Source organism: Phaseolus vulgaris, chromosome 7 (assembly GCF_051622355.1).
Source record: "Phaseolus vulgaris cultivar YP4 chromosome 7, ASM5162235v1, whole genome shotgun sequence".
Classification (NCBI taxonomy): domain Eukaryota; kingdom Viridiplantae; phylum Streptophyta; class Magnoliopsida; order Fabales; family Fabaceae; genus Phaseolus; species Phaseolus vulgaris.
In genome coordinates this window covers 7,123,293-7,136,206 of record NC_143504.1, presented here as the reverse complement: position 1 = coordinate 7,136,206, position 12,914 = coordinate 7,123,293, and the positions used below count along the sequence as shown (strand labels likewise).

General features: G+C 30.0%; 2 protein-coding genes across 3 annotated transcripts; both read right to left on the bottom strand.

The window, feature by feature from the left end:
• Positions 1–418: 418 nt before the first annotated feature.
• LOC137830081 (short-chain dehydrogenase TIC 32, chloroplastic) lies at positions 419–6,037 on the bottom strand. 2 transcript variants are annotated; one of them, XM_068637197.2, is made up of 8 exons: positions 5,693–6,037; positions 4,617–4,848; positions 4,364–4,443; positions 3,753–3,906; positions 3,047–3,125; positions 2,115–2,196; positions 1,098–1,144; positions 419–800 (listed from the first exon to the last, which is right to left on the bottom strand). In XM_068637197.2, exons 1-8 carry the CDS (start codon positions 5,796–5,798, stop codon positions 642–644), a joined length of 939 nt encoding a protein of 312 aa, XP_068493298.1. In that variant the 5' UTR covers positions 5,799–6,037; the 3' UTR covers positions 419–641. The 2 variants fall into 2 exon arrangements, with proteins under 2 accessions (XP_068493298.1, XP_090161311.1); XM_090305185.1 differs by lacking the exon at positions 5,693–6,037 and adding an exon at positions 4,936–5,620.
• A 4,197-nt stretch (positions 6,038–10,234) lies between these two features.
• On the bottom strand, positions 10,235–11,294 carry LOC137828578 (uncharacterized). The gene has a single exon (XM_068635209.1). It carries the CDS (start codon positions 11,087–11,089, stop codon positions 10,352–10,354), a length of 738 nt encoding a protein of 245 aa, XP_068491310.1. The 5' UTR covers positions 11,090–11,294; the 3' UTR covers positions 10,235–10,351.
• Positions 11,295–12,914: the final 1,620 nt, after the last annotated feature.

The window sequence follows — 12,914 nt, the reverse complement described above, 5'->3', positions numbered from 1 at the left end:
TAATAGACCTAAAGAGAATAGAACTTGAGAGTGACCATTGGATAAGAAACTAACATTTCATATACTACTTCCACACAAGAAATGTTGGATGGTTGCAATGGAATTCCTAATAAATAACTGTGATGACCGTGAGCAAAATTTACAGAGAAACAAGAAAGTGGTGCAAGCAATGAGCCTCAATGAAAGGTTCCGCCAATTGTTGTCATAACATAAAGTTTTTGTATTAAAACTTCTGTGATTTGATGCAAATATCTCATATGAGCTGAATGACAATAAGAAGGAAAATGAAGTTCGTCAATCAATGTTAATTGTAAGTAAATTTACATGTTATCCAAGTTTTGATAAAAAAGATTATGCATAGCTACAGAAGTTGGGCAAAACAAAGACAATTGAAACAGCTAAACGAAGTCAAGAGTCCTAAAGAAGTACATTACCAGGTAGTCATCCAATATTGAAAGTTATATTGTTATACAAATTGGTATAAATTCTGTGCCAAGTAAATGGAGTAGGATCTTTAAATTATAGATTATAATATTGATAGAAATTTCATGCCTATGCAACATGGGATGATAGTTCTGACAGAAGTTACAGGAAGTCTTATAATTAAAGCTATCTCCATTGACAAATAATACTTGGGTTTTTTACTTGATCAAATTCAAGCTAAAATCCCAAAGTTTCTTGGCCAAATCAGCATCAGTACCCTGTGAGGTTGGTTTGGCCACATTACTGTCCGAAAAATAATTGCCACTAATTCCCTTCACTTGTGGGTGCAATGCTACATAGCATGTTGTTGCTGCTCCCTGCATTACAAGGTCAACAAAGCAAGGTCAGAAGAATCTCATACCAAACACAAGGAATGTTGAATCCTCTTGGTTGAAAAGAGGGACATTGAATCCTTATGGGCACTATACCTGGGTGAGTTGTCAACTATGTTCAGGTTAATTTCATAATAAATGTTTTTAATGGTATTGAATATAATCAAGAATAAATAAATGTTTGGCAACTCAAATGAGTATTGGTAATCATGAAAAAAATATGGGTTCTAGAATAATGCCCTAAATAACAGCATAATAATGTCCAACATTTATAATGATTACCTGCTGGACATTTTTAAACACGAGTCTACCAATAGCACTAACTATACCTGCACAAATCAAACAGAAATATACACATAAAACTCAGCTAGTCATTATCTCCAATAGAAAAATTGAACAAATTTCATGGAGGTGAATTGATATAGAAATTAGGCGTTGTAAAACTAGAAGACCATTTCCGAGTGACCATGATAAGTGCTTCCATGAATGCTCAAGATTTTCTTCAGTATGCCCGTATTCAATATTCAGAAGGGCTGACTGATAAAACACTTGATCATAGACCTGATATAAGCAGCAAATATTGAACAAGACATGGAACAGTTGGAGACTTGAGTCCTAAACCCACAATCTGGAAGGTCTCTGTGTGTTTGAATTAAAATTAAGTTGAGTTGAACTGAATTAAAGTTGAAAATAAAAACTCATTGTAGTTTCTAAGTCAGCTGGAATTTGAGGTAAGTTTTACTCTGAAAAAAATAATATTAAACATGTTGATACAATGTTTAATGGAAACTGAAAGTTGGTTAGAATATTCCAACTAAAATCCAGATACACCCTATATTTGTAATCAGAACAGAACAATACGGGGAGAGAAGGTATGCTGCTGAGTTTGCTAGTTAATTAGGCCTAGCAGAGTGGTTATGGGGATAAAAAGAGTGGTAGAATGAAAAGAACATCCGAAGAATCACACCATAAACTACCCGTGGTAGTATCAAAGTTCAAGGCCTTATAAACCCCAAGTCAGTTGGCTGAGGAGCTGGTTCTAGAGCAATAAGAACATTTGTTTCTTTCATTTGAATAAAAATTTTTACCACTAATTTTCATTCTTGGCATTGGTTTATGATAAATATTTGTGTACCAAATTTCCGATCAAAAAGCAATGAATACAAATGCGAGCTTACTGCATTTTAAAAGGCAATTAAAAGTAAATAGACAAGATAACGCAGAATAATCATTTAGTATAGCAAATCTCATGACCTATACAATTCCTAGATAGGATATGAATAGTACAGTGGTAGTTACCGTTCACTGGCATATGACGGAAAAGATTGGTGGTAATTGTTCCAGGATGAAGAGAATTTGCAGAAATCTCCACCCCATCTTCCTGTTCAAGATGAAACAGGAAAAATTTCATACATAAAAATCAGCAAATGTGGAGAAAACAAAGTGACATCTTTACCAAGCAAACAAAGTAAAAGAAAGCCACAGAAAAGAAGAATGACAAAGTAACACGATGATACATGATCGCATTTGCTAGAAGGGATTCAAAATTCAAGCTGTCAGAAAACCTATTTGCCCAAAATTTCCACTGAAACTGATGACTAACAAATATTGGTCATCAATAATTGCCCACTTTTCTAAAAACAAGTCAGCACATATTTTCCAAAGACATAGCAAGCTTTAATTAACACTTTGGTTTACAATAATGAACAACTAATGCATAACCAGCAGGTAGTAGAAAAGGAGTAGTGTGAAGAAGAAAAATCCTAAATAATTTTATAGCTTCCGATGAAATAGTTTCATTCTTTAGAACAATGAACAGAGTGAATCAAAAAGATGAAACAAATTTCGCACTAGTCTGAATCTGCTAGTCCATTGCAACCTACCACGCAGGAAAGCAAAAGATAACTCAAAAATACAATAGAATTGTTCACATTAGAAACAATACTGAAATAGAATGCCACAGTCTGATTAAGCTCAATCAGAAATATCAATTTCATTATCAACTGACAAAAGTGAAAGAGACGATTGACCGAACACATAAAACTAAGGACATCAATCTCTTATTAATTAGCCAAAAGTTAACATAAATCAAGGGTAATAATGCTAACTTAGAACATCCTTTAATTGCCAGCTAAAACGTTGCACTATGGAGCAAAATAAAAGTACTATTAATTAATTATTCCACCAGATAATATGTACATTACACCACTATAGAGGAGAAGCCAGCACACCTTGAGACGTTTTGCAAGTTCATTTGCATGTAAAATGTTGGCAAGCTTTGACTGCCCATATGCACGCCAGTTGTTGTAACTGAACACAAGGAAGCAAACATAATTAAATATGCATGTCATATAACAGTTTTCCAATTGACATACACTACAGGTACAGGATCATGTTTTCGTGCTTAACTTTTTCAAGAAAATTAAAGTGAATCAATTGTTTCAGCTGTAAACAAGAAGCAAAAATAATCAAATATGCATATTGCCTATCACTTCTTATTTCTACAAGTACTACAAGAATCATGTCTCTATTCTTGATACAATAAATGCAACTAAGAAGTGCATAGGTTCTACAATTATAATCATGAGCATTTGATCTTGTTGAATATCTAACTAGTCAAACAAATTAACAAACAGAATATATTAGATTTTTGTGTCATTTTATTTTAAATAAAAGTTATATTAATTGATAGAATAAATCTGTTTTATCCTATTTTTTAGACATTATCTTCTATCAATTTATTAACTGATATTTTTCTGCTTTGCTCATGTTCTATAAATATGTTGATTTACATAGGAATGAAATCATGCCTTCTGCGCATACAATTCCTGATAAAAAAATAAAATAATCTACAGATCCTATGAACATGTTTTTTTATCAGATATGACATCTCCGACAGCATATGTTGTTTTAATTTGAATTTAGGTTACACATTACCTTGGCTTATCATTAATTTTGTCAAAACGGATTCCTTCAGAATATGCAAATCGGTGAGCTTCAGAAGAGACATTAACAATTCTTCCTTCTTTCTTAGTTTCACGTGAAGTTTTCTTCATGGTGTCCAACAAAAGATTTGTCAATAGAAAATGACCTGAAAAATTATATTAAATAAAAAATCAGTATTAAGATCTCTACCGCATGCTCTCAGTCTGTGCATTTAATAGAACAAAAAGGTAGTACTTGATGTTTAATATAAAATATCACCCAATTACATAGGTTGAAACAATCGTAACTTCCTAACTATAGTAATACAGACATTCAATGTTTCAATGACTTATGACCACTTACCCAAGAGAGAAAAAGAAAGGAGGATTCATTCGTCTATGACTCTATATTGATCATCCGAGTAAGTAATTATCTAAATAATCATAAAGATATGAATCATATGACCTACACTTACTACAAACTTCTGCAAAATGACAAAATGTTATCGAATAAAATATCGGTGAATATGAAGCAAGGTCACTATCAGTAATCAAATGAACTTGCATATGGAAGAACACTTAGTCAGTTGGAGCTTGAATTATGCAATCAGATTTTCAACGTACCTATGTGATTTGTGGCAAACTGTAGTTCAATTTTGTCCGCAGAGAGCTTGAAAGGGCATGCCATAATTCCTGCGTTGTTTCTAAACAAACCAGAAAACAATATTACCCCTGTGCTTTCTTGAATGATCAGGATTAAGAGATATCATTTGCAACATAGGCACACATAATGAGAGAGAACTAGTAACTAGCGACTTCATTAAAAAACAGTGATTAAATAGTTAATAATATGATTCATGTCATCTCCTTTTCTTACATCAAGATGTTCAATGGAAGACCAGAAGACTTGAAATCTGATGCAAATTTATTGACAGAATCCATTGAACTGAGATCTAACTCCAAGGTATCAACTTTTGCAGAGGGAATCTCCTTAAGTATTGTTTCTTTGACATCTTTAGCAGCAATCATATTTCTCACACCCATAATCACATGGACACCTCGCAAAGCAAGTACACGTGTAGTCTCAGTGCCAATACCACTGGATGCTCCTGTTAATGTTCACATACCATATTTAAACGATGGAACATTCCAAGAATTATTTATCATGCTAATTGCAAGAATTCAATGAAGCATACATATGCAAAGACTCCGGTATTTGTTGCACTTTAACTGACATTTAGTGATGCAATTTTCTTGGGCGAAATTATAGAGTCAACTCCAAAAAGGAACGAGTTCAATTTCGGCTATGGATCTTCGTTGAAAAGGCCTGAAAATCACTCCACAAGCCAGTATTTTATGCAAAGATAAAGTATACTACTTCCCAGTAGTTTTTATACAGAAGGTTTAAATTTAAAAATCAGTCCGCAGCTGTAATTTTGGCCCAAAGTCAAGGTTTTTGGAGTGTCTATGACTGCAACCTGACCACAACTCTGGCTGTATAAGCTGCAATTGTTTGCAATACCAAAGATCGAAACTGAACCTCAATTGAGACCCCAATTTAAATCCTTGGCTCTATGCAGCATATAGCACACAAAACGTGTATTCAACAATAGGGTACAATAAAGAAACTCATTAACAAGATGAACAAATTTATAGGTAAAAAAGAACTATCGTGTGGCCTGCCTAGCTATAACAGACCACAATCGAACCAGAGATTACATATTTTTCAATTTGTTCAGTCAAACACTGAACTGGATAGAAGAAAAATTGCAGCCAAACATATGAAAAAACTATGATTTTTCATACCAACTATAAGGACAAAACAGCGAAAACAGACAAAAAGGTCATCAAGAAAAAAAAAACATTTTTTTTACATGGGTTGAAGGGGAAGATATCCATGAGGGAAATATATAAGAAAAATAATAAAAAAATGGAAAAGAAGAAGTGAGGGACCTGTAACAATGGCAGTGAGACCAGTTCCATCGAGACCTTCAGTGACTTGCTCTGCAGTGGATGATGATGAAAACCCAGAAGCCCCCTTCTTTTTGAATGGCCACATCTCTCTCTCTCACACACAAATGAGAAAATCTATCACATAAAGAGAAGAAATGGCACTGTGATTGCCAGCGTTGCACCTCCTGAAATTGAGTCAACGTGGAAATATATACCCATAAATAGGTAATACTGCATGTATTACATTTACCGCTTTCAGAAAAACAGATTTTTGTTACTTTTTATAATATTATATTTATTATATCCAGTGCTTCTCTAATCACAGAAAAACATGAGAACTTTGATATTTTTATTTTGTATAATAATCATATCTTATATTCATTGGCTGTCCAAATTACTCTTTATTTTACATTATAATAATATTAAAAGAATACATTAACCAAACATATGTTTGGAACAATTACTTTCAGAAAATAATTATCAATAAAAAATAAAAGTTTAAATACTCATAAGAATAATTTGTTCACTTGAAAATATATAATTTTAAATTTTATTTAAAAATAAAAAATTTCAAAATTTTGTTTTTCCTGTTTATGTATTTATTTATTTTTAATTAGAGTGTGATCAGTTTAATTAAAAGTCTTGACTGAAAAGAGGGCATCATCTTATGAATAGAATTTTGTAAGTCGTTGATTTAAACATTGTTGAGTCAGTCAAAACTGAGGAATTATTACTTTTACATTAGTGAATAAAAATAACCAGAAATATAATAAATAATTGCATGATGACTTTTTGTATAAGATGTTGTAGTATAGTAATGTTATTTTAAATTTTTATATTATAATTTTAATGATTCCAAAATAGGTCAAGTTTTGCCACCCAAAATAATGATTGTGTTCATAGGAAAAGTATGCAAGAGTGTTGTAGTGTCATGGTCAGGAATTGATTTGATAGGTTGAGAGGTGTTAAGCTTTAATTCGTAGGGGAAAAAAGTGGATTAATTTGGTTTGGACTTTATCACATTTTGATTTTTCAAATTAGGTGAAAGAATATAGTATTACAAAATTGTATTTACCATACAAGCAAAAAAAAATATTTAAAAGAATTGCACAAATAAAATTGGTATTGAATGATCAGGATGTGTCGTTATCCGTAAGTGATAGAATCATGCAATGTATTATGATTAGTTAAAACATTTTAAAAATGAGATAATATGAGGGTTAATTATGACACACATTTAATCTAATCTAAGAATAAAATTATATATATATATATATATATTTAAAATTTTATTGTTTATATATTGGGTAATAAGTTATGTAATGTTAAAAATTAATTTGATACATAACTTTCTAAGAGTGTTAGTTTTAAGGAACAAAAAATTAGATAATCGTGTATGGATCATGTCCCGCGCCATTAAATATCAAAATATCAAAAATTTGCATACATGAGACATTAAATATCAAAATATACTTTTTGGTTAGTGGGAAACCATGTTCGACGGTAATGTCCTAAGGAGTTAATGGCTCAAAGTTTGAATAAGCTGATTATCCAAACATGATCCATACACGATTATTCAATTTTTTGTTCCTTAAAACTAACACTCTTAGAAAATTATGTATCAAATTAATTTTTAACATTACATAACTTAGTACCCAATATATAAACAATAAAATTTTTAAAAAAAAAAATATGATGTGGCAGAAGTCGTGTCAACTTGGCACGACTTCAATATGACATGACAAAAGTCATGCCAAGTTGGCACGACTTCAGTATAACAGGGCAAAAGTCGTGCCAACTTGACACGACTTCAGTATGACATGGCAAAGTCGTGTTTAATTGGGACAATTTGTGCATATGAAGTCGTGCCAAATTGACACGACTTGCCTAAATTTGTAATTTTTTTTAAACGAACTACATTTTGATAAAAAAAAAAAAAGTCTATTATAATCAAAATCCCTCTTACAGGTGCACTTCTAATCGAGAACCTAAATGTGAGAGTTAAGAGTAGAGGAGAGAATAAATTAATTGTTCAATCGATAACCTTTATTATCTGACTCCTTCGTAGAAGAAGAAAAATCTATCAAAATTCATACTTAAAAAAGTAATTTGTGAAATATAATATATTTCAAGTCAACAATTGAGTTTAAAACAAATATAAAAACGGCTATTTCATGTTTATATGGGAAATAAATCACAGAAACACATGTACATATATTTGTATGAAAAAAAAAACTCAATCAATCGACTCTTTCCTCAAGTAACATATTACCTATTTAATAATTAAATTTATGATAATAATATAATAATTTTAACATTAATGTACAATCGAATATTTTTATAACTTAATAAAATTATTCTATTTACTTTCAACTTTTTTTTATAAAAAACATGGTGTGATATCACACAAAAAGTAGAATAGAAAAAAACAAATAAACATGGGAAACTAAAATGAACCTATAAAAAAAATTAAGAAAGTGTTAATAGTAGTCTAAATAACTACATTAAGAGTTTAAACAAAAATTTGAGGTGTAGCTTCCATCAAAACAACAAATAATAAGAACAAATGAGTTTCTTAAGTAATAATCAAATCTTTCTTAAGTAATAATCAAATCTTGTGATATTCATGCAAATTATTATTATTATTTTATTTATTGATAATTTATATATGTTATATTTATGTGTTAATAACCTTATGTACCGGTCGGGATCAGACAATCCGATAACACCTTAAGACTGTCCGTCCGACTAAGGTAAAAATTTAGACAATCCGATAACACCTTAAGACTGTCCGTCCGACTAAGGTAAAAATTTAAAATTTAAAGATAAAAAAAGAATATGTGGCAAATTAAGTAATTCTTATTATTATGATTATTCATATTAAATATGATCTACTAATAATATAACCCATTACAATTTGTAAAAATAAATACATCAGTACGTGATTAATACTTTAGTTACACTCCTGATGGAGAACCAAAAACTTGAGATTATACAATTCAGGAAAAAAAAACGAATTATATATTTCAGAAGAAAAGTGCACCTTTTTTCGAAGAATAGTTTTGGAATTATTATATTTGGGTGCAGGAAGAAACTACAGAGGTGGAGGAAGAAATTGGCCATGTTTCTGAACATATTGGATTTTAGGTCCAAGTGGATAACATATTTTGTTACACCAAAGTTTAAAATTCATTTTTTAGGTTTTTGAATTACAAAATTTGAAAATTATTTTTGATTATAAATTTAAAAAGAAAATATAATTTAATACAATTTAAAATAGATTTTTTTTATTATAAAAATTCACAAGAAGAAAGTACAAGAGTATTAAAGAAAATTTACAGTAAACTATAACACTTGAAAAGAATAATTTGTGAGAATTTCTCTAACAATCATCAAAATTATTTTTTTTATATATTTTTTTACCCAATTTTGCTTTACTTTGCTTTAAAACACATTTCCTTAATTTTCATTTTTACAATTCTCATATTTTATATGACCACTGAATAACAATTCTCATATTTTGTACCACAATTCAAAATGAACTCTTATATTTTATACAATCCCTCAATTCTCCTATTTTATACCATCACCCAACAATTCTCCTATCCCCAACCACCATATTTTATAAAACACTCTTAACAATCATGTTGTTTTATTTCAAAATATACATTTTGAAGCTTTAAAAGGGTTGCAATGTTGTTAAAGAAAACAATGATAATTTTCCTTTTTGTGAAGAAAATATACTTTTTTGATATCTTTCAAAATAAAAACACACCTTACCAATAACTCATTTTAATAATATGATAGTATATATTAATATTTTAAATAAAAAAATATATGGTTAAATATTAATATATTAGGTTGTGATTGTTTTATTTTTTTAAAGGTGTATGTAAAAATAGCAACACTTTTTTTACATAACATTTTCTTGACCCCATATATTTACATAATTTCCTTTCAACCTTTAATTCATAATTGTGGAACTAACCTTAATCAGCCACATAATTCTAGAGATTAAAAAAGTTATTTGTCAGTCCTGCCATGTTCACAGCTGCTTAATACCTCTTTCAAGTACTGATAATTAATGTTTTAATCAGCACTTTCCAATTCATAATTTCAAGCTCTTCTCTTCTTCTCCCTATAACCTACCTGCATGATCTCTTTATACCACTTTAAGAAGAGGGATCAAAACAAAATTCTGCTATGGACTTTAAGAAGAGGAGTTAGAAGCTTAAATATTGAGTAAAGTTATTTCATTCTCCAAAAGACTTCCCACAAAGTTGTGATTCTTTTAAAAAGCTGAGAACTTAATAATTTAAATATCAAGTAAATATACTTTATTCTAAAGTGGCAATTCCTTCAAGAATTGAGTTCCTCATCGATTTTCTGAGAACATCAGACACTTATTATCAGCATTACACATCAGTCTCTTGTTATCAGAGTTTAAGATCACTCACTTATCATCAGCATTCGGTTTTTGTTTGTTATGTAAAAAAGAAGAACATTGATTTGCTATGTAAAAGGTGAAGAATAACAGCAATAAGAAATCTAAGGCAAAATACATTCACTAAGTAAATACTATCACACACTAACCAGCAGGAAGTTAAGGTTGAAGACACTATACTCTAAACAAGGAAAAAGAAGGGTCCTTGTCCTTGATCAGTCCTTGTCTTTGTGAGCAGAGTAATACAACTTGAAAACTCTAGGAAGATAAACAGGCAACAGAAATCCAAACAAGTTGTAACACCAGAAGGCCATATTAGCTACAGCAAGCACTCTCCCCACATAGATCCTCCTTGCAGAGCCACTGTGCTCTTCATTAACCTTGTTGATCTCACTCCTGAGCCAATCCACAATGGTGAAAATCCTCCTTGAATTGTAGAAGATAGGGACAAAAGCTCTGATTGGAATTGAGTACCTGCCAGAGTATGTCACCCCTTCCATGAAAACTTGGCTGGCCAAGAGGAAAACATGGGGTGCAGCTGCCTTGATCCCTTCCTTATCACCCTCATAAATTCCATCTAAGATATAAGCAATTGGGGCAAAAAGCCCAATGATGGCCGCTATGAATATATAAAGGGCAAACATTTTGTTTTGTGGGTTGAAAATTGGACCTTCCTTTGATGAGTGAAGAGATGGAAAAGCCACTTTTGATAGGAACAAAACGTAGACTACAGAGAAGGCCACAAAAACAAAGTCTTGAGGACCAATCATGCCACTTGCAGAGAGGACAATGACCACAGCCAAGCAATTGAGGTGGCGGAAGGATGGGAAACCTGATTTACTAGGTGTGATGATGGCTTTTTGAGGTACATGTTCTTGATGTTCTTTGTGATCAACTTGTTCTTCTCTTGGTAAGCTAATGTCAGAACCAGTTGGACCAACACCACCAGACATTTTGTTTGTGAAAATGTGTGAAAGGAAGAGATAGATTTGGTTTTTGATTTAGGAAAATGAGAATGAAGATAGGAGGAGTCGAAAGAGATGGAAGATAAGGGTGGATGGTGAGCGGTGGAGCAGTGGAGGTTAATGTGAGTATGATAAGGATGTGTGGCATTGTTAGGTTTATAGTATTGACATGTGTACTTAGTTAATTGTGGATGTGGCACTCTAAGGAACAAGGATCTGAAAAGGAATATGAGTCTAGACTCTCTCATGTCTGCACTCACTCAACAAGATTCTTTCTGATTTTTTCTTTTTCTATAGAAAAGTTTTCTAATATTTTTTATTTGAATTAGAGAGTGAAAATAAAGAGTAGATTTGAAAAAATTTGAAGAAAATTTTTAAAGAAAATTAAGATATTTAAATTAAAGTAAATAAAATGAAAAGTGTAAAAAGAATTATAAAAGTTTGTGAGTTATGTGATATATTTTTAATTGATAAAAATATAAATTTATAATTTTTTTATATTTAAAAAATTAATTTGATTAATTTATTTATAATTATAATTATTTTTTAATTAAAATATTTATAATAATAAATATTTGATAAAAACTTATTTTTATATTAAAATTATTATTTTTACCTTTACTTTTTTTAATTAATATAATTATGATATAAATTTATTTCTTTATTATTAAAAAATATTTTTATTTTTATTATTATTTATATTTATAATTTATTTTATATATAATAAGATTAATTATGTTATTTTATAATAATTATTTTTTTTATATTTTTTATGATATTTTTTATATTTAAATTGTAATTCTATTTTAAATTAAAATAATAATAAAAAGTTTTTGAATGAAAAAGAAGTCGGTTTTTTGTTTTTTAAAATTTATTGTTTTGATTTTCACATTGTATATTAAAATAATAATAAGAAAGTTTTGAATGAAAAAAATTTCGGTTTTTGTGTTTTTTAAAATTTATTGTTTTGATTTCACATTTTCCTTATGCATAGTATATATTTGTTTTTTTTAGAAATAAATGGAAGTAAATGAAATTGAGGATTGTTTCATTTAGCTACCATTTATTTCATGCTCTTTCACATGTTTTTTATTAAAAAAGATTTCTCTGTAATGTTCTGGATTATGTTCTTCAGAAGTCTTTTTCCAAATTCGTATTAGCTTTTAACTTAATTTAATTACACAAGTTTTATATTTTAAACAAATACTTCTCATGATTTTTCCTACCCTTATGAAATTGGACAGATATTTAACATATATTCAATCTTCTTTTCCAAATTCTTACAATTTTTACAAATTTTTATAGATGCATCATGTTTTAAAATACAAAATTGCCAAGGATAGTGGGAATCTAGGATTGTAGTTGTGTTGGTTGGACTATCTAGTGTTACTCCTTAACCATAGTCTCCCGGATGTACCTCTATCCCAGGACAACAAAAAAAGCTTGTTTGTTTTCATGAATTGGCCAATTGAGTTTTGGTTTATGCAAAGTTGATTGTTAGAAAAAAAAAATGAGAAAGAGAAATGTAGAAGGAACCTTTTAACCTTAAAAATGTTGGTGTCACCTATCAGAGATTGATGGATAGGATTCTTGCTCTCATACTCGTGCAGACATATGTGGACGACATGGTCGTTACGTCGACTTTTTTTCAGATGTATGATTAATTTCTGAATTACATAATTCATAAGTCTAAATTAGCTTTTGAATTATGTAATCCATAAACATTTTTTTAAATGTGTCCAGATTACATAATCCGAAAACTACTATCAAATTCAGACTTTTGGATTATATAATGTCTTGACTAATTGTATTC